This window comes from Taeniopygia guttata, chromosome 2 (genome assembly GCF_048771995.1).
Source record: "Taeniopygia guttata chromosome 2, bTaeGut7.mat, whole genome shotgun sequence".
NCBI lineage: Eukaryota > Metazoa > Chordata > Aves > Passeriformes > Estrildidae > Taeniopygia > Taeniopygia guttata.
Genome location: NC_133026.1, coordinates 110,383,084 through 110,405,428, shown reverse-complemented (window position 1 = coordinate 110,405,428; position 22,345 = coordinate 110,383,084). Strand labels below are relative to the sequence as shown.

Below are 22,345 nucleotides of genomic sequence, written 5' to 3'. Positions count from 1 at the left end.
TTGTGAGTTTAAGGTACATCGTGCCTTTAGTATGTGTGGGTACTACAGTTCCATTTTGGTGCACCTCAAAAAAAAGACAACATTTTCTCCCTTTCTCTGTCCAGTCCATGAACAAGCTTTATAATTGAAATATTAAATATGATACAGTCTAATACAAATGGAAAAAAATAGTGTAATCCCTGACCATGAGATTCAAGGGATGAATTCAGCAGAAAATTTAGTTAATCTAAAAATTAGTGAAGCACTGTGCACTTTTTTTTCTTTCTTTGCATGCTTGTGGTTTTGGTTTTTTTTTCTGTCTTTACAATCAATTTTCTTTCTGCCAAGTGCTTCTCTGTTACTTACTCAAAAATACTGGAGGAAAGTAGCCTTATACTCTGGAAATGAAATACAAATTGTGGTCAGATTTTGTTAACCAAATTTATAAATATGGGAATATAGGGAGAGAAGGGAGTAAGTATGCCAGTTTTCCTTGAAGGGAAGCTATAAATGGCTATAAATGTAGTCATTTTCTGTGCAATTGCAGGAGTCAGTATGTTGGATCTTGTCTGATTCACCTTCAAGAATTTTCTGTAACATTAGAAGACAAATGCATTATATTGAATGTCTTACAGAAGTATTTTGAATCAACTGTGATTCAATGTCTTCTAGATTTGTTTCCAAACTTAACCTATATTAAAACTGGAGACTGCTGTAACTGTCATCTGAAACGATGGCTACATATTTTTCAGTAATTTATAAAGCATTAGCATTGCATGACAATCTGACTGAAGTTGGAAGGTTATAGATTTTTTTGACTGAACTAGGTAAATACTTGCTTTATGTATATTGTATTAATTTTTGTTTTCATCTTTCAAATGCATCAGCTACCTCTGCAGAAGAGATGATGAAGAAATGTGTATCCTGGGACGCTGAGAAGCGCCTGAGCTTTGCTGTACCATTTGCAGATATGAAGCCTGTCATCTACTTGGACTTATTTTTGCCTCATGTGACTGAACTGGCTCTTTCTGCAAGTGACAGGCAAACAAAAGTATTGATTTTTTTCTACATCTTGTTTTATGCTAGCTGATAAAATCACATAAAATAATGTCTTCCTTGTTACTACAGACCTGTTTTAATTAATTCATAGGTAGCAATGTGCTTCTTTGATGCCCTTTCTTGATTACACTGTTCTAAGTGTTTAGAAGCTAAAGAGCAGAAGTTGCTGTAAGCTCTGTCAGACAGCATTGTGATTGATTGAACATAAAAATAAAAATTTTAAACTAGTGAATGTTTTTAAACTAGTGTTGTTTGGCCTCCTCATAATGCCCAGCCTGTGAACATGTGGGCTCAGTCCAGCAGAACACTTAAGCAAATACTTTGGTGCTGTGCTGGATTGGGATGTTGATACCCAGACTTCAGACTGGAAGTATCCTTGAAAACACTATGGGTAACTTATCTGATGATGAACTTTTTCCAGCTGATATGTGACTGCCCATAACAGAGACTAAAACATTAGGAAAAACGCCAGTTAGTATGTGTGCAAATTATTTACATAGTCATGATCTGTTCCTGGAATGGTGCTTTAGCATAGGTGTGTTTTCTCAAGTACACCCTTTCATGTGACTCATTCACTCCTGCTGACAATTTTGTCTTCTCTGTGAAAGTAATGGATGAATAACCAAAGGCATTTTTAAATTTCAGGTTGCAGCATGTGAGCTGCTGCATGGCATAGTCACATATATGTTGGGGAAAGCCTCTCAGATGCCAGAAGGCCATCAGGGTCCCCCACCTATGTACCATTTACATAAGCGAGTGTTTCCAGCTCTGCTTCGTCTTGCTTGTGACATAGACCAGGTAAGCAGATTTATTTGTATGACTTTTAGCTCGTTCAAATACCTTTAGGTGTGAGAATTAATGAATAGTTTTATTTAGAAGTTTTCCTAACATGTTGGGGTTTTTTTTCCCCAAATGAAGAGTATTTTGTAAGCTGAAATTCTATTCTAGGGATGGATCATCCAGATTTTGGGAGTGGGGTTGAAACCTTTTCAAATACTTCTATAATGCAGTGTGTTTCAGAGTACCTGAGAGAAGTGTACAAGAGAGATTCAGGTTGCATGGTTCACTGAGGGAGTTTGTGGCAGTAACCCTCTTTATCATCATATTTAATTTCGGTTGTCTTTCAGTAAGAAGTTAATTGGAGGTGAAGTTGATTGTTTTGATATTGAGTGTGTGCAAAGCTGCACTCATAGGAAAAGCATTTAGGAGAGAATTTGTAGCTGCCTTTTTGGTACCTACAGATGGTATATTTCATTTAAACACATTTAAACACTGTTTCTCCTCCTTTGCACAAAACAGAATAGACATGTAGGTTCATATCCACTGAAATTACAGGGTTTGTGCCTTTTGAGACTGCTGTTTGGACCCTGGCATCCATACCTATTTTTAGATCAAAGAGATCTTGTGTTCTGTTAAAATAGACAGGAAGCTGTGTTAGCAGTTTAGGTGAAACCTCTTTTGCTGGTGTGTGGCTGAACATAAACCATGGGTAAATTATGTCTGGATTTGTGGTCCAAGCCACAGGCACTGCAGTTGAAGCATGTGTATATGCATAAAACAGTGTATTTGGTGTTTCTTCCTTTCATGCTATAGTATGACAGTGATCAATCAGATTGATTTACAGGTAGAATTGTTGAAATCCAGGAAGTAAGATTAATGGTAAAATAGATTTTTAGATCTAAATATGGATTAAGAAACAAACATCCCTGTTTCCCTGCTTGTGTATTGACCCATCAGTCTGGCATGCAATGTTCTTTGTCTTAAAGGATATTACTGAAAGTAAGCTTGGAGGTGATGAAGACTAGCTGAATAGAAAGCATCTAACCCATTTTAATTGTCTGGGTTTTTTTGATGCTTGATATAGGAATGTAATATGAAATTGGTTATTCATTTTATAAACCCTTTTTCAAAGTACTGTTTTTTTATTCTTACATATTAATAGCGAAGTAGCATAGAAATGTATTGGTCCTAGAAATGTAGTTAATGTTTGCTCTTTTCAGGTAGCAAGACAATTGTATGAGCCTTTGGTCATGCAGCTCATTCACTGGTTTACCAACAACAAAAAATTTGAGAGTCAAGATACAATGGCACTCCTGGAAGCTATCCTGGTAGGTCATAAGTCTTTCCTCTCTTTCCTCTGTGCCATGTGGCTTCATTTTTAACTAGCATCATTTTACTGCTGAAGCAACCAGGAACACATGAACAGATAGAATGGCCCCTTAACTATTTGAAAGAAAGAAAATGGTTGGTTGGTTTATTTATTTCTTTTCTAATAACCATTTAATATTTCTTAACTGAGATTTTGATTATGAATTTCTCTTTGGCATTCTCAAAATGCAGGTATATCATCTTCAGAAAAATGAAACACTCTTTATCATCGGTTTGAGCTATGAACAACTGAAGCACATTGACCATTCATCCCCCTGAATGCCTTTGTTGTGTGCTTAATTTTTCTCTAAGTATCTTTGCCTTTACCAGCTGCAAAAGTTTTGCATTCAAGACTAGCTTTTCACTGAACAGAAGTGGTTAGAGGCAAGGCAGGCTGAGGGGATTGGAGTACTTTTTCTTAATGAAAGTCAGTGTTGTCACACCATTTCTTATGCAGAGGAAGGACACCCATCAGAAAATTAAGTGACTTACATTGGTGGCTGAGACAGGAATAGAAATACAGATCTTTAAGGTGTAATTCAGCACTGTGAGGGCTGAAAGTTCTGCCCTTCCCTCGGACAGTAGCAATTTGTTAATTTCTGGTAAGCTGTGAGTACAGTTTTTTAATTTTCAAATAATGCAATGTAGGTAAGCTGCTGTAATACTGGACAGAGGCAGTGGCGGGGTTTTTCTCATTCTTGAGATGAAATAACCTTGTGTCATTTCAGAGTGGCATAGTGGATCCAGTTGACAGCACTTTGAGAGATTTCTGCGGTCAGTGCATACGAGAATTCTTGAAATGGTCTATCAAGCAGACAACACCGAGACAGCAGGAGGAAAGCCCAGCAAACACTAAGTCTCTTTTTAAACGGTTGTACAGTCTTGCTCTTCACCCCAGTGCTTTCAAGAGGCTGGGTGCAGCACTTGCTTTTAACAATATCTACAGAGAATTTAGGTGAGCAAGCAGAGCTTGAAACAGTAACTAACTTAGCCTAAATGTTCAATGAGATAAAAAGAGTTACAGCTCAAATAGTCATCCACTGACACTCATTTTATTAATGTATATGGTAGCTGTAACATTCAGTTAATTCAGCTTATTTTTAATAATAATTTTGTTGTTGGGTCTTTCTGTCTGTGTGAAATTTATGAAAATAAAATTTTATCACAAGTTTATAGGAAGTTTTTATGCCTTTTCAGGATGCTCAGCAAATTTCACTGCTATTTTTTAAACTGGTTTAGATTTACTTTTTTGTGCAAACGTCTTTTACAGTCTATCTTTATAGTATTTAATTTGGTGGTTTTATTTAGGGTATTACATTTAGTGCTTCTTCAACTCATGTTTCTCTTGAAATATTTTCCTGTTTTTTGAAAGGGAAGAAAATTCTCTGGTGGAGCAGTTCGTATTTGAAGCACTGGTTGTTTTTCTGGAAAGCCTGGCTTTAGCCCATACAGATGAGAAGTCATTAGGTGAGCCATAGTTAATTGTGGAATGAAGAAGAAGTTACCTTGTGGAATCTTGGGTTAAAAACAAAAAATTGTAACTGTAAGAAAAATACTTTTGCTTATTTCTGCAACAAAGGAAGAATTCTTTTTTATTATCAGTAGAGTGGTCATTTAATATCTAGTTAGGAACTCTTTGAATCAACCCTTTGATTCAAAGAGGTGGAATATTTTGAGCCTAGGAGAAGGAACCTTTTCATATTTATGATGATTTACAGTTTTGTAATAACACTAAAAATGCTGGTTGTGCTTCAGGTTTGAGTTGTGGTTTTGCAATTACATGGTGTAAAAAAAATGTAGCTTGACGAGGATCGGTCTATTTTTATGTAACAAACGAATGCTCAAAAAAATTGTCATTTTGATATATCTGTGGAATATTTCCACTCTTCTATGATACCTTTTCCCCATTGTCTTGTCATTCTTTACAATAGTATGTAGTTTTATGAAGATCCTGTGACCTCTTTCACAGTACTTCAGTAAATCTACTTTTCTCTTTTTTTTTTACCGTACTCTTTCATCAATTAATAGTAATTAGAACATAAAGCCAAAAGTTGGTGTAACAAAACTTAATTTCTTTCAGAGGAAGAGTTCAGGATATGGTAGAAGTGTCCCAGAAGAATTACTCACATGGGAAAATTTTACAGTTTCTCTAAGCATGATCACAAAAAGTAGAATGCACAGTTTTCTACCAAAGGCCTCAGGCTTGGCTCAGGCCAAGCTGGCCTGTCTGGTGTTTTGTGATTTTGTTCTGCACCTTTGAAAAATTTACTGTAGAAGCACAGAGTAGTTGAGCTAATAGACATTATCATCTGTATAAGTCTCTTGCACCATGTCTACAGTGCAATCTCAATTCATTTAACCAAATTACATTACTGGCATTTTTTTAGAGATGTCAATTCCCTCTCTCCAACAGGTACTGCCCAGCAGTGCTGTGATGCTATTAATCACCTGAAGCGCATAATCAAGCATAAAGCACCTTCTCTGAACAAGGAAGGAAAACGCCGGCTACCACGGTCAGCTATTTGCATTTATTTCCATATTGCATTTTAATAAACATGATCAGTAGTTCCATTAAATGCTTGGGATTCTGAATGGGGATTTCATTCTATTCTTGCTGATCCAGACCTCCTGATATTGTCTGTTGAACCGCTGGTGGGAAAACACTGGACATAATATGAGAGGAGCGTGATTCTTTATTCCAGCATGATGAATTTGATTTAGTTTAGCAAGAAGAGGCAGAAGAGAAGAGCATGATTCCCTCACGCCAGTGTTTAAAATAACATTAGCACTGGTGCTACAAAGCACTTGGAGGAAACTCCTCCAAAGTTGCTTGTTCTTACTGTTGTTAAATGTCACCAGAAGCAGGACAAGCTGCAACAGGATAATCAGCAATTAAAGAAGGGAAACAAAAAAGATAAAAGAAGCAAAAATGGATTCTGTATCAGGGTGGATGAAGCTCTGAGTCACCTGGCTGACCCTGATTTGATCAGGAGGTTGGATTAGAGATCTCATTAGTTGCCTTTTAACCCAAATTATCACGTGATCTTAAAGAAACTGGCAAGTGGAGTTTAGATTTGGGTCACTGGTGTGGCGTTTGATAAGTTATGAGATGATTATGGGGATGGAGAAAAACTCTTATTTAAATTTTAATCTCCATTTTACCTCTTTGAGTTTGCAAAGAGAAGAGAAGATACCTGCTTCTGCATTTAAAATTGTTTTCTACAAGGACTATGCTCTGGGGATCCCAAGTAGAGTGAGGAGAAGGGAAAGCAGTGCCAGACATGATGGTGGAAGAAGGCTTTCAGGTGGTGCAGAGGGGTGGTGGTTTGATAGATAAAAGGGATTCGTAGTGCTCATGGAACATTTTTATTTTATTCAACTGGGAGACTATTGCTTCTTGGTAGATGCCAAGAGGACTGTTAACCCCTAATATTTTTGTGCAGGGGATTCCCAGCTACTAAATCTGTGTGTCTTCAGGACATTGTTATGTGGCTCTTAGTGCAATGTGGACGACCTCAGACAGAGTGCCGACATAAAGCCATGGAGCTCTTCTATGAATTTGTTCCTTTGTTACCAGGTATTTTAAGTCACAGTGCACTGTTATCTTTGCTTTCTAAATTCCGTGCATGCCTTCCCTCTGTGTTTTCTATGTAAGGTAGTAACTACAAGTAAATATGTGTTCACTCAGCGTTGTTGAATAGAAACAGAGTTGTTGCTTAGATTGCAATTTGGGTACTGTGAGAACCTCAGAGTCTGACGGATATTTTTGGGCATAGAAGAGGCTTTTATTGCAGACTTACTTCCAGGCCCAAAACTGCTGGTGTGTATCCAGCTAAGAAAAGTGAAATTTGTTGATAGGGAACTATGAATGTCTTAAAAATTGGCCTCTTCCCTATGGAATGAAGAGAAATGTGGGAATTTTAGGAATGTGGCCAAGGCTAAACTAGAATCAATACCTTCTCTGCTAGAAGACCCAGTTTAAATCACAAAGTTGTTAGTTCGTTTTCCTCTAGTTCCTTGCTAGTTTGAAATGTGTTTTTCCTAGAAAATTTATATTTGTGTTTCTATTTCTGTCAGGAAACAAGTCTCCATCTTCTTGGCTGGCTGATACTCTAAAAAACTCTTTCCTCATTAGCAAATTTGAAGGAGGTGGCACTGATGCCAAAAGTCCATCTGGGATCCTTTCTCAGCCAACTCTCCGTGGCATGCAGGAACCCTTCAGTTTACAGGCTGTCATGCAGTGGATGGACATGTTCTTAGCAGCACTGGATTGCTACAATACATTCTTTGAGCTGCAGATGATCAAACTTAATGAAGTACTGGGTGAGTGATTAACTGTTGCATTAATTTCATTCGTGTGTGTTACACAAAGCCCACCCAAGATGAGTCCTTAACTTGGAATTTAAGTTCTTTTCTCAAATGCAGACTAGATGGTTTTGCAAACTCACCCAAAGTTTTCCAATGATAGTTGTAATAGGATGGGGATTTTTTATTAAGTACTATGTATCTTATAATGTTTCCTTTTAGCCCTAGAAATACATCTTTGCATTTCTGAGTCATCCGCTTACCCAGAAGCTCCTTTTAGTCTATCTCATCTTCAAAAGTTATTCTGTACAGCTAATTTCCCACTGCATAGAAAAGCAATAGGTTTTTATCATATTTTTCTTGACATCCTTCTAAAGCTTTTTACCTGCTGTTGATTAATATCTGCAGGAAGCTATCAGAAAATAAGGCACCTTTTCACTTCAAGTCCCGTACATGTTACCTTTCTTCAGTTCCTGATGCATCAACTGCATCAAGTCCAAAGGCCGTGTTTGAATTTTGGTCAGGTTAAATAATAACACCTTGTGTAGCCACTGGGTCTCCCAAAAGGTTTTTCTTTCAATTATTCTGTCAAGCTTAAACAAAATGCTTTTGTTCATCAATATTACAGATTCATAGTCTTGTACAACTTTCAGGTGATCTGTCTGTCAGTGGTGAGTCTGTCTTGATTTAAAACAATACTGTAAGATCATTGTTGGTTGCAGCTAGCATGAGGCTAAGTCAAAACTAGGGATTAGAAATTTTTATCCAATTAATTACATAAGCCTAAATCATCATCATTGTTAATAAGTGCTTGTAGTGGCTAGTTGCCAGAGTGATCACAAAGTACAACGCTGTCTTACTATTCTGTTACCCAGAATGGTAATATTTAGAAGTGGCATAGAGCTTTCAGAAAACACTGGTGTGGGATGTGCCTCTTCCTGTTTGTTATCTCAGTTTGATTGTTTTCTTTCAAGCATGAAACAATGTCATTTCAACTTGGTGTAATTCTTTCTAGGTGTAAATAAAAGTTCCTCATTCTTGAAAGCTGTGCAGTTCTTCCTGGACACTCTTGCTTTGCATGATATCCATGCAGCAGAGCAGTGCTTTGATAGCAGTTTGAAAGGCAGCATGTTCAGTCCTCAGGAAAGGGACATGTACAACTACAGCAAGTGCACCATTATAGTCCGGATCATGGAGTTTGTCACCGCCATCCTGGAAATGTGCCAGCAGGATTTCTGGAAGGTAGGCTCTGAAATCTGTAATGGATAAAAGATACAAATTTTATATGTAGTTAAATATATGTGTTCTGTATATGGAGTACTTGCAGTGAATATTTCCTGTCTGATTCCTGATGGCATTAAATCTGTGGAAGTGGTAGCTGCTTAAAAAACAGAATCGACACAATCTGCCTTTCTTGAATTCAGTATAGATATTCAGGTTTCTCTATTGGTCTCTCTATTTGATGCAATAAGTCGTATTTAACTATATAAGGTATAATACTTATGAGTACTTATGAGTCTCTTAGGAAATTTACACTCCCAGGTTTAGTTCTGAGACTGTGATTGTCTCGTCAGCAAATCTCTGATAGTGTGCACAGAGATGCACATCAGGATTTACAGGTGTATAGTCAAGACTGAAGCAGGCCTATGTGGTTTAAAAGATCTAACTTGCAGTTTGGTGGGATAGCATGCATTCTATGTCCATGTTTATAGATACCTAATTTCTGTGCATTAGCATAAACGTTTGAAAGTTGGACATTTCTATAGAGAAAATCAGCAAGAATAGGTACTGTTTCATGTTTGGTCATTTGAGATAGGATTAATGGTAAGTTATGAAAAATTAAATAGGGAAATCTGAATGAATTTTTCAAGTTTTTGTTTTCATTTTTTTTTCTTTCTAGCTGCTTGAGAAGGAACTGCTAAATGCAAGCTTTATAGAGCTTGTGGTGATGACGGTGTATGATCCATCACACATAGGCTTTAACACAGCTGATGTGCAAGTCATGAAAAACCTCCCAGATATCTCAGTAAGACTCATGAAAGCTCTGATGAAATCTCCCTATCAGGAATCTTTGAAATTGTGCATAAAAGGAAGAATTACACCACAGAGGTAAGTAGGGGCTTTCTGGTAAGCATGAGTCCAGAACAAACCCTCACCATGGAAAGTAAATAATGTCTGTGGGTGCACTAATGTAACATTATTCCTTCTATTTCCTCTGTAGCCTTGAGGACCTTTGCTCTGTTGATCTGTTTAATTCAGAGGCACGTTTGGATCAAGTTAGGTTTAGTGCTGTCCTTTCTGCCTGCAAACAGCTCCAGAAATCTGGCGTGCTTCATTCTGTTCTTCATGGTCAGGTAATTGTTAATACAGAAAATAATAGTAAACATTTGTAGATTGTAAAGAGCTTTTCCTGTGTAAAACACCAGGATAAAAACAGAGAACAGATTAGATGATGCTGTTTAAAATGAGATCAGCATTGAAGAGCTAGCATTGAATGGGATCAAAAATAAATGTTTTATGGTCATACAAATCTGAGTAGCACAATACTGAGGCTTGAACAACCTTTATATCTATGTTAGCCTTTTTCTGATTGGCTCCAGACTCTGGAAATTGGAATGTAGATTCTCTAACTTCCTTTAAGTGAGCTTTGCAAGACTGAAAGCTCAAAAAATCAGGATTAACTACCGTATAAAGGAGGCATTTTTTTAAACAACTTTTACGCAGATAGACCATTCAAAGTGATGAGGGAAATTAGAAAAGGAGTATTTCCTGACTGATCAGAAGCAATACAGTGGGTCTGAGTTGCAGGAAAACGGGATAGAGACCTCTGAAATGTAAGGATGTAGACAATATTACTGAAATTCCTTTCACTAAATTTCTGATTGTAATAAATGTCTACTTTGAGCAATTGAAGGAACAGGTTGTGCCACAGCCACAAAGACTGAGAATTTGTGAATGAGGCTGTAACAAGGCTGATCAGAACTAATAAAGTAACAAAACATTTAATTTCTTTGTGCTATCCATTCTCTATATCAACAAAATCTAGACCTGTGGTTGCAGTATATTGATAATCAAGGAGCTGCGTGGTTTACCATTTGTGTCCCATCCATCCTGATTTAGCTATTTATTTTACTTCTGTAATCAAGTAAACCTGAAAAGGTGGAGAAGGATCAGAATATTTGGAACATTGTCAAGTTACTTTTAGTTTGTTTGAACTTTGTACACAGTAGGGTTGTCTCGTTTAAAATCTCATCCCTGAGTTAGAAAGGTGTCTTATCATGGTATATTTACATTGCTTTATAAGGAAATTATCTGGAATTCAAGTGCTTTAATTATACAGATGGATTGGAAGTCTTTTTTCAGATTTTGTTGACTGTCATTTCTTTGTTGGTTTCCATAGGATGAAGGACCTAAGTTCTCAGTTGGCTCCAAGCTTCTTTCAGTTGTTTATAAAGGCATTGCACCTGAGGGTGAAAGGATGTCTCTTCCATGCTTAGACATCAGCAGTAAGCGATTAGCTGACAGTCTTCTGCAGCTGGCCTTTGCTATTGATGAGCAGGTAGGATGTGATTCTCCAGTTTCAATCCTTAAAATAAATAAAAGAAAAAAGTTTGGGACGGGAGCTTGAAAAAAAAAATCATGCGCTTTTCTAAGAAATTTCTAAGTGAAATGTGATGCCCTTGAAATAACTCTTGTTTCATGCCTTGATTTTCAGTGTGAGGAGCTAGTAAGTCTGCTGTTGAACACAGAAGTGTTATCTGTGCCACTGTCAGGAGCATCGCAGAACCACCTCATGAATTTCTCTCATGGACAGTATTTCTATAGCCTGTTCTCAGAAACCATCAATCAACAGCTACTGAAAAACCTGGATGTGATCACAGTCCGTCTTATGGAATCATCTGTCAGCAATCCTCAAATGGTATTGGGCTTACTCTTCAAAAGGACAAAGTCAAAAGGGAATACTCAATAAAAGTAACACTTTTATTATTGTTTTTAGAGGTGGAGTGTGTAGTAGGGGAAAAAGTGTATTGGGTTGAATTTCAAACAGCAGTGCACTAATAGTTTTTAGTTTGAGTTTTGGGGTTTTTTTTGTCTTGACCTACTGGTGCTACCATCATGATCTCTGGCAACCTAATATTACTCTGTGATCTCAGATCAAACTGAGTAGAAAGTGTTTACCTATTAGCTATCCTGAAATCTGTGTATTTCGGGATGTCTTTGCATAGTACTTCAGATCAAAAATGTCCTTTCAAAGGAGGGACCCATTTACTGTGTTTTGCTTTTCATTGCAGAATGGTCCCAGAGCATGTGACTTGGATTTGTTTTGGATAAAACAAAACTGAAACACAAGCTCCAACTATTAATGGGTATTTAGCCCACAGGACTAGGGCGGAGCTAGATCAGAGAGTATTAAAAAGAGAAACACACAGACCCACAGCCCTCCTGAGCTGAAATAACTGTGAGATACTTCGTCATGTACTCATTCTGAGCACTTATAGAACTCAGTGCTGTGAAGGAAACTTAGAACTGAGAAATCTTCCTTCAGTTCTTCTGGCAAACAGAAGGGTCAAAAAGATCAAAAATCTGCTTTTCCTTTTGATTAAAGCAAAGTAGAATCATCCATTAAAAATAATTGGCTCTTTTATAATCCAAAATGTTATGCTTAGATGTGCTGCATCCAAGCAGTAGTTTGAAAGACATGCAGCATCATTTTTGGTGATACCAAAAACTTGTTTAGTTAGACTGTAGAGGAATGTGTGTTTTAATAGGCTGTTTCTGGTGATGATTATCTTGTGTTTCCTGTGCTGAGCATGCTGCAATACTTTAATTCTTTTACGTGTATCTGATAGATGATAGTGACTATCATGATAGAAACCTTTCTTCTGCATCCTTTTGAGATTTAGATCTAGCATTGATTTGTGATGCTTCATTTTATGACTGCCCATACCACTGAAGTGATTCTATCATCCTTTTATTTGGGGTGCAAGAATCTTACCTGTTGCTCTTCCTTCCAGGTTGGGAGTATTTTGAATGGCATGTTAGATCAGAGCTTTAGGGACCGTGCTGTGCGCAAGCAGCAGGGAGCAAAACTGGTGACAGCTGTATTGAGAAACTGGGAGAAACTGGATAGCTGGTGGGCCAAAGGATCATCTGCCGAGAGCAAAATGGCAGTCCTGACCTTGCTGGCAAAAGTTCTGCAGGTAAGTACTGCTTTATAAACTTCAGGTAACCTTTCTGGTTCTGTAGGGGTTACATTGTGTTTTCAAAAAATGTCGTTCAGGTCAAATGTTTTGTGTTTGGGGGAAAAAAAGCAAAAAAGGAGAAAGTTGGGCATTGTTAGAATGTGGGTGTTTTTATTAGTGTAGTACAAAAAAATTTGGGGCAGGTGGAGGTTACTAGATATTGCTCTTCTTCCCCCTTATCACCTTTTTTTTTTCGTTTTTTTGGTTGTTTTTTTTTTGGGGGGAGGGTTTGTTTGGTTTTTTTTTTTAATTGTTCTCATGTTTTAGCGACCTGTTTTCCTCTTGGAGAACTGGTACAAGTACAGACTGTGAACTGTGAGTAGCCTCTGGTAACATTCTTTGTCATGTTGGCATCCAGAAAGTCACAGTGGAGGAGTTCTACCCATATTAACAAACTTCAGAATTATCTTTACTTTAAACACTTAATTTCTGTGACAAAGATTTTGGTCTGGGTTTTTTTCCTCTATTTTGAAAATGTAATTTTCTACTTATCCTTTTGGGATTTTTGTAGGAACTTAATAAAAAGTAGATGTACACAAATATACTCAAAGATCAACTGTTGAGCATAATTTTTATTTTTTATAATTAATTATTTTAAACTTGAATTGTTTTAAAGGTATGTGTTAGGACACAGAATGTGGACTGTATTGCTGGATTAGCTGGCACTGAAATGGCCAGTAGGAAATTTGGCTTTCAGAAGATTAATATTTTTTGGAATTGAAAAAAAATAACCAACATGACTTTGTACTGTGTAGGAGCTTTTGTAGTCTTCTTTTAAAACCAAAATCACTCTGCATTTGCTTTCTGTTAATTCAGTGTATTTTTGGAAATAAATAATTCTATAGCTCAAGGGCTTTTTATTATACTTTAATACATATCTCTTTAACTACTAAAAAAAAAATACCCAAACTAATTTTTTATTTCTTCTGTCTTTCCAGATAGACTCTTCAGTTTCTTTCAATACCAATCATGAAGCATTTACAGCTGTTTTTAATACCTATACCAGTCTACTTACTGATCAGAATTTAGGCTTAAATCTTAAGGTAAATTGCTCACTTCAACAGCTTCCCTACCCTTCCCAATAACAATGTTAGTTGTTCATGGAATTCTCTGTTATTTGGCTTAATTTTTTTATCACAGACTTCTGGGTTTTTATTCTTCTGTTCAACATCCTAGAACTTGTAGATCACCCTTCTTGTTCTTCAGACAGAAGGCACTATCACAGATGCCATGCTTTGGTTTTAAGGTGCTTTTTTTTTCCCTGCTCAGAAGAAAGGAATGTAAATTTTAGGGAAAAAAATTAGCATCAGTAGCAAGTTGTCTTGAACTCCCAAGTGTTCATTTGAGAAATGACAGCTAATCAGGCTTTTAGCAAGGAGTGGCATTTCCTACAGGTCAAATTATGAACATCTGTCATGATTTTAACGTCGATGTCTGCAAGTATGAGACCAGCATTAATGGAGTAGCTGCTGTATGCAGCTTGGTCAGGAGAGGGAGATAAAGTACTACAGACTGAAAGTAGGAGTTATAAAAGATGCTGGTTGGACTAGAGTAATAAAAAATTTTGTACTCAGAGAAGTTTTGTGTCGTTGTTTCTCAGCCGGCCCTCCTTTAATTGGGCAGAGTTTTGTATGTTCCTGTGTGTTCAAACTAGACAAAGTTGGCGATTCTGCTTTAGCTACAAGGTGATGCATTAATTTGGTGACTTGTGTGAGAATGAATGTTTGCTTAAAAGAACAATGAGATAGTATTCATAACCATGTCAGCCATAATTAGCTTTAACTCTCACTCAGCAGTGGCATCAAAGTTAAAAGCTGTTTTCTGATCCAGAAACGGGAAAAAAAAGCAGCTACATAACATATTTTTATTCGTACACTGAGCCATTGAATCAGTAAGAACAGCCACTGCTGCTGTTTTGTAATCCTATTCATCTGGCTTCATAGTTAGGGAATAACTTTTTTTTTTCTGTGAATCTGTATCTTTTTTATGTTTGTTTTTTTTTTTTTTCTTCAGGGCCAAGCAGTGATAATTCTCCCGTTCTTCACTAATTTGACAGGAGAAAAGCTTAATGACCTTAAGAATGCTCTGGATCAACTCGTAGCTTTCAATTTTCCCATGAGGTCTGATGAGTTTCCCAAAGGAACCTTGAAGCACAATAACTATGTAGACTGCACTAAGAAGGTCAGTATTTTTAATGAATACATAATTAAAAGGCAAAGTGAACTGTGTCTGGAAACATGGTTTCACAGGATCTGGAATTAAGGAGAGAGAGTCTTGGTTCGAATGAGGTGATCTTTCATGTTTCTCAGTTATGTCTTTGTCCAGAAATTGGATCTACAGAAGCACATTAAATAAGCACATACTTCTGTACATCTGCTTCTGATCAGTATTAAAAAATAATTACATCATTAGATTGAAGTGATTTGATCCACTGTGGCTTTTCATATTATGTGTTGCTTCTTCAGTTTTTAGATGTATTAGAATTGTCTCAGAGTCCAATGTTGTTGCAACTGATGACAGAAATCCTCTGTAGAGACCACAGGCATTTAATGGAGGACTTATTTCAAGCCAGCTTCAAAAGAATTTCCAGAAGGTGGGTTTAGTCCACTGGATTTTGTGCTTGTTCTCACTGAATTTTTGCTGAAGCAAATGTGCTTCTTGTATTTTATTGTCCTTATATTAGTGATGATTTACACTATAAAGTTTTATGTAATAGTTTTAATTCAGGTTTTGCTTTTGTCTTTACATTTTCAAAGTATTTCCAAAGCGTGAACAAGTGACACCCATTTCCAGATTACACTTTCAATGCCTGTGCAAATTTAGAAAGCCTTCTGTAAATAAGCTTGTTCTGAGATAATCCAGTTGAAAATAATACTTGTTTGTTGTATATTTGCTATCCCTGTATAACCACATGATCATGTAAGTTGATAGTACCTTAATTGACAGTAAATTAATTTGTTCAACCCCTTTGAAAATAAGCAATGCACTTATTTAATTGAATAATTCCAGCGTGGTAAATTGTAGACTCAAACATGCTCTATCCACAGAAGAGGTATTCAGTATCTCTCCCAAAACCAACATTCCCATTTTTGATGGGCTGTTGAGCTGTTGAGTAGTGACTGTTGTGGAGCATGTAATCTCCTGGACAAAGTCATTTACCTTACGACCATATCCTATTTTTGAAAATTTTGCTTTAATAAAATTATTTCAAATAGGAGATCATCTGATACTGGAACACTTGATAGCCACAGATCTTTTTTTCCTTTTGTTTGCCTACATCTCTCACATATACTGGATTTTTTTTTAGATTTTTCAGTAAAAAGGAACTGAGAAAGTTAATGTTTGCTTTAGGATTAAATTATTAAAGATACACAAACAAGTTTGCCATCTCTTGCAGACTAAGAAGCAGAGGTGGGCTTCTTTGAGAGCTGCGTAATACTTGGTAGTTCAGCCAAGATCTTGCATGCCTTGTAGGATAACCTAAGAGGGTATGAATGCAGTCAGTAAAAAATCTAAATGTCCTAAAGGTGTGAGACGTAAGTGAAGTCTGGTAAAAGAGTTTCCATCTTGAGATTTCCATCTTGTTTAGGAGCACCACTGACAAGCAAGTGATACTGCTGGACACTGTTCACAAAATGTTCAGAAGTGAGGAACTTCTTTCAAATACTGCTCGCCAAGCATTTGTGGATCGGTCTCTCCTCACTCTCTTGTGGCACTGCAGCTTGGATGCACTGAGAGTATTCTTTGACAAGATTATAGTAGAGGCTATGGATACTCTTAATTCCAGGTTTACAAAGGTATGAATTACATTTTTTTTTATTTAGGGTTAGGGAGGGTCTAAGAAAGTGTTGATGTGAAGCACTGATGAAAACAGTTTGATTTCTAGTTTTCTATCCTTTCTATCCTATTCTAGTTTTGTATCCTGAAACAGAAGCATGTGCCAGTTATATAATTTGATTATTACTGATAAACTTTTATTTTTTCCCCAACACACTGTTACTTTGGAGTTAATGCATGTTTGTATATCTACTGTGTGTAAAAATTGAAGTTGGAATGTTATCCGTATATATCTGGAGGGGTTTGTCAAAAGCAAAAACCCATTGTAACATTGAAATATAAAAGGTGTGTAAAATTGTACTCTGTTACTACATTGTGGAGAGGTTTTCAACCTTCATAATGGAAGCTCTGAAATTAGGTACATTATTTCTAGAGAAAAAAATACACCTGTAGTCATTGCAAAGGTTCTTCAGCAGGGGATTAAGAGCACAGATCTTCCTTTCTCTAGTCACAGGCTTTCTTCCAATTTAAGAGTATAGTTGCATGCAATGATCTTGTTGCCAGTCAAGGTCTCTGCTCTTCCATGGTTTTGTTGGTCCAGATGTTCACAGGCAGCAGTATGAGCAAGATGCTGAAATCACCAAAGTTTAGTTATAGTTGTTGAAACAAAATACTAAAGCTAAGATCTAGGTAGAGTCACCCACACCATGTTCCTTTGCTGTAAATGTAGTCACCAAAATGAGGTGCATAAAGAAACTCATTAATTACACTGATGATGACAGTGTGTGTTTTGCTTACATGTGTCATGAGGCTGAGCTGTCACTTGGTACTCTGCTTATTTTCCACCAGTATCCTTATAATAATTTAGGCCAGTTGGAGTTAAGAGAGCTCACCAGACAAGTGTGGGTCAACACAGTTTTAATAACTGCACTACACAGGAACTCAGAATCTGTCAGTCTTTTGTTATCATCAGCTCTTTTTATCTGTTTCAGAAGGTAGAAGTAAGCGGAAGGCTTTCTAAGAAATTTGAAGTAACTGTGGAACTATTTAGAAAGAACAAGAGTTAGGAAATTTCCTTCTGAGATTCTGCTTGTTTGTTTCTAGTCCCACGAATACACTTTTGATACACAAGTTACCAAGAAAATGGGGTATTACAAGCTGCTAGAGGTGATGTATGTGCGTCTTTCAAAAGAGGAAGTTTACTCCAAGGACTCTAAAATTAACCAAGCTTACCGTGGCTCCATGAGTGTAGAAGGAAATGAACTTACCAAGACACTAATAAAGTAAGACCATAGTTTATTTTATTTACTTTATATTTCTGATTAGGATTTGACCAGATATGCATTTTAAGTAGGCCATATGAAGCAAAAGATGGTTTTGTTCAAGGGTAAATATAATCTCTTACATAGCTTTTGCTTTTAAATTAAATACACAATATTGAGTTTATATTGATAGAATTTTCTGTAGTGTAAACTACAATCCTGTGTTAGGATAACCTTTGCCTCCTGCTTTTGTACTTTTTTTAAAAAAACTTTGTTAAGCTTGTACATTTATTTTGCCTTTTCAGTATGACTCTTGGACTTTAATTTGTGTTTTCACAACTTCAGTTTCAGTATACTCACATTTCTATGTGGAGTATGGCTCTGTGTTGCAAAATTGGTATTTATGTGATTGATGAGAAGATGGGATTGATTTTCATTTACATTTCATAATACAGCAGCACACCCAGTAGGAGTAATTGGCTTGATCATCATAGCAAAGGGGGACAAAAGAGAAATATGTTAATTAATATTGTTTAGTTTGTTTAATATTCAGAGAAAAAATAAGATGCCTGAATTGCTGTTTTGATTTTTGTTTTACAATACTATGTCCTTTGAGGATTTCAAAGAATTTCTTGACTATGATTTGCTGATCTAAATTGGCTTTGTGCCAAAGACCTTTAAAAATCATATCTAAACTATTTTCTTCAGTTAATCCATAAAATACCTTAGCATGCATGTCCATTCATAATTTTTTGGACCATGAGAGAAATTTATGTATGCATCAAAACTATTCATCTTACCTGTACATTACCTGTCATCACATTTCTGACATTAAGGACTCCTGTTAAATATTTGGGGAGGTTTTCTTTGTCATTACTGAGTGGTTCCATTTTGGTTCCATTTGCCTGCAGGATACTTGAACAAGTCTGAGGTGGTTTAATTGGATACTGCTTCCTTGAAATTCTGATTATTCACTGGTCTCTGATTAGAACCCTTCTTGTACTGCTTAATAAAAGATTTCTGATGGTGATTTCTTGCCTGTTTGTGTTTAAGGTCGTGCTATGATGCATTTACAGAAAACATGGCAGGAGAGAGTCAGCTGCTGGAGAAGAGGAGACAGTATCACTGTGCAGCATATAACTGTGCTATTGCTGTCATCAGCTGTGTCTTCACTGAAAGTAAATTTTATCAAGGCTTTCTTTTTTCAGAAAAATCAGAAAAGGTGAGAAGCTTTTGTTCCTGTTAGAAGGCTTCCATAGCATGAGACATAAAGTGATTTTACCTGATGGCAATAAATCAAAGAATAAAACCTGAATGACGTGCAATTAGACTAACAAACTACCCAGTGAGGCAATAGAAGGAGTGGTAGCTGATGAAAGTTTTACCAACTGCTTGGGAATGGGTGAAGTAGTGACACTGTTTTCCTTCCACTCCAAATCAATTTTCTAAAATAGGAGGAAAAAGCCCCTATGGTTTAACTTCTCCAGTGCTTGGAATATAATTGAATAAGAGAGACCTTTTTACAGAGCACATTCTATGCTGTGAATTCTTGAGTAGTTAAGTAGCAAAATTCTTTTTAGAGTACTGATGTAGAAGAGTAAACATGCCACACTTTCAATGTTGTACAATGATCTGTTGAATTTTTTTAAAGAAGAAGTAAATACTTTCAAAGCAATTGTTTTTGTGTGCATTATAATTTTGCTATTTCAAAACATGCTTTGGTTTGCAGAACTTGCTGATTTTTGAAAATTTGATAGACCTGAAGCGTCAGTATACATTTCCTGTTGAAATTGAGGTGAGTGAAATTCCTGGCCTTTAGTGTTTCTAATTTTAAAAAGTGTATAACTTTAACAGTGTAGTTACTGAAGACTAGGTCAGTTCTCACATAAGGAGAAAGAGAATACAAAAAAATGGAGTGCTCCTCTAATGATTTAAAATACATTTTTCTGAGAGAAATCCGGACCCAAAATGTAGAACAGACCTGTAATGCACATAACTTTTAACATATTTTTTGTGTACTTATTTTGATAGTGAATGGCTGTAGGAATAAAAAATTCAGAAAATTGTTTCTATGTAGCATTAATAATAATAATTTATAACATTAAATTTCTATTAATATCAAATGGTTTTAACTATTTTTTGAAAATTGAGTAATTAGAGCTTTATTTCTTGCTGTTTAGGTGCCTCTGGAAAGGAAGAAGCGGTACATTGCTATTAGGAAGGAGGCCAGGGACACAGGAAATACCAGCCAGGGTACGAAAGTCATTTATGGTGATGAAAAGAATGCTTTCTTACCTGTCATACAGTGTTCCTTGATGTGTTCTTCACTGGCTTCTACAGTAGCAGGAACAAATAAAAGCATTCAATGTATTTCATCTAACACTCAATTCCCACCCACCCTCAATTTTTAGTGGGCAGTAAAGGCTTGATTCTTGTAATTACCTCGATTAATGAATTGTTCTTCTTTCCTGTCTAGATGAACCCAAGTATTTAGCTTCTTCATCATACATGATGGATAGCAGTTTGAGTGAGGAAATGAGTCAATTTGATTTTTCTACTGGAGTCCAAGGCTTTTCTTATAGCTCCCAAGATGTTACAGCTAGCAGCACTCGTTTCAGGAGAAAGGTAATTTAGTGACTAATGTGCTAGGAGAAAGAAAAGTTTTAAGCTTTTGAGGAATTGCATACATTTATTGGGGTTGAGAAAGAGAAATTTATAGTCCTCTGTATTTGTTCTACCTGACTGAGAATGGGTTCCTCCAGAAGATGAGGGAGGGGGTTTGTGCTGCTTTCTATCACTTTTCTTTTTTCCTCTCTCCACTATCTACATCTGAAGAAAATGCTCTATTTGGTTTCTAAAGCTGAGTAGTGTGAGTGAAGTCCAGCCTGAATTGTAAAAAGATGATTTGTACTGCACTCAGGCACATACTCTGATGGTTATGTTTTGCTGTTAGGCATCTGGTTTCCTCATTTCCCTCTTTGTTTGGTCTGTGACAGAACTGGCTGTATCAATTGGATAGAATAAATAATCAGTTATTTTTGTTTTTCTGTTGTGGCACCTTGTATTTAACTGTTGCTCTTGGGAGATATTAAATGCTGTTCTTTCAGCAAAGACTTGAAGTTGTGTTCCTTCTGCAATCAAAAGATGTCTCACCAGCTGTAATACTGGCAGAATAGATACGTGCTATGAAAGAGAAAGCTTGTAAGGGTATCATAGACACTGAAGACAATCTGTCAAAATAGCTGTTAACATTGGTAAAAGTAACTGTTTCCATATTTTGGAGCAAGGGGGTGTTTAAGCAAGATAGGAAGTACACTTCTAGTTTGCCTAGTAATGTTGTCATTTCTAACTAAACAATTTTCTTTTGTGATTTACTCTGCGTAGAAAAAGAGAGCTGCTGCAGATGCTGGTCAGTGTGTAACAACACATCCATAAAAATAGAGATGTTAATATATTGTTTGAGCTATAAAATGAGATCATTTCTTTGAGGTTCAGCTTAACTCCTCTTGCTTTCAGCAATTGCCACACCTGTCCTGGCAGGTAATAAAGCCAGAGTAACATAAAGTTGGCATCTGTTGGCACAAAAAGTAAAGAATGTGCAGATCTGATGCATGCATTTGGGAGGCGTCTGTTTGAGCAACATTTGATGAATTCCCAGTTGCACACACTGAGTGTGTAGTCAAATCTAAGCACTGATAAGATCATAATGACTCATGGCATGATTGGGATTTAAAAGAAAATAGTGTGTTGTTATTAACCATAGTAACACTTTTTTTTTTTTTTTTTTCAGGAGCCCACAGAATACAAGGTTTTAAATGATGAGATGGAACTGGAAATGGATGAATTCAACCAACATGAATGTATGGCTTCTATGACCTCTCTGATTAAACATATGCAGAGGAACCAGATCACACCCAAAGTGGAGGAGGCCAGTATTAACGAAAAAGTTGGCATTTTTGTTTTAATGGTACCAAGAAAAGAGAGTCATGATTGAATCCCTTCGTTTATTTATTTTTTTGGCTGTATTACAGAGGAACCTGTGTGGTTTGAGCTTGGGGCTTTTTTGGCTTGGGAAGCCTGTTGGGTGCAAGAAGTGATTTGATTTTTGCTCATCTCTTCTAAATTTCAGGGGACAGATCCAGTAGATCTCCCTCTTTGGATGAAATTTCTTCATGGCAAATTAGGAAACCCATCAGTACCATTAAATATTCGCCTCTTCATAGCAAAACTTATTGCTAATACTGAGGACGTGAGTAATTTTTATTCATAATATCGAATGTGTAAATCTTGCAGGGTAAAATACTTAAATCAGCTCAGACTTTGGGGGAATCCAATTTAATAGGTTGCTGTGATAAAAGGGAGTACATTTATGGCCCAAAATTCCTGATAATTCCAAGTATTTTGAATGCATTATTAATATTTTTTCCTCTCACATTGTACTTCTATAAGTAGAGGGTGTCCACAATATATGTCTTCTGGAAACCACAAGTAATGTATTCATTGATACTAGGCAAGAGGTGGGGCTAATTATACTTTCCATCTTCACAGGAGCAAATACAATGTTTTATTAGT

At 36.5% G+C, this 22,345-nt stretch overlaps 1 protein-coding gene across 2 annotated transcripts in view; it reads left to right on the top strand.

Moving 5' to 3' along the window:
- Window positions 1-22,345, top strand: part of PRKDC (protein kinase, DNA-activated, catalytic subunit) — an 80,778-nt gene that overhangs the window by 19,386 nt on the left and 39,047 nt on the right. For both annotated transcript variants that reach the window (XM_072924025.1, NM_001271321.2), the window contains 25 exon segments: window positions 867-1,030; window positions 1,684-1,836; window positions 3,039-3,146; window positions 3,915-4,141; window positions 4,559-4,653; window positions 5,600-5,699; window positions 6,630-6,763; window positions 7,264-7,509; window positions 8,507-8,733; window positions 9,392-9,600; window positions 9,713-9,845; window positions 10,892-11,050; window positions 11,207-11,410; window positions 12,507-12,692; window positions 13,673-13,777; window positions 14,748-14,915; window positions 15,200-15,327; window positions 16,324-16,531; window positions 17,616-17,794; window positions 18,827-18,995; window positions 19,503-19,568; window positions 19,954-20,026; window positions 20,250-20,398; window positions 21,564-21,701; window positions 21,903-22,022. In XM_072924025.1, the coding sequence (XP_072780126.1) occupies window positions 867-1,030; window positions 1,684-1,836; window positions 3,039-3,146; window positions 3,915-4,141; window positions 4,559-4,653; window positions 5,600-5,699; window positions 6,630-6,763; window positions 7,264-7,509; window positions 8,507-8,733; window positions 9,392-9,600; window positions 9,713-9,845; window positions 10,892-11,050; window positions 11,207-11,410; window positions 12,507-12,692; window positions 13,673-13,777; window positions 14,748-14,915; window positions 15,200-15,327; window positions 16,324-16,531; window positions 17,616-17,794; window positions 18,827-18,995; window positions 19,503-19,568; window positions 19,954-20,026; window positions 20,250-20,398; window positions 21,564-21,701; window positions 21,903-22,022 (3,848 nt within the window).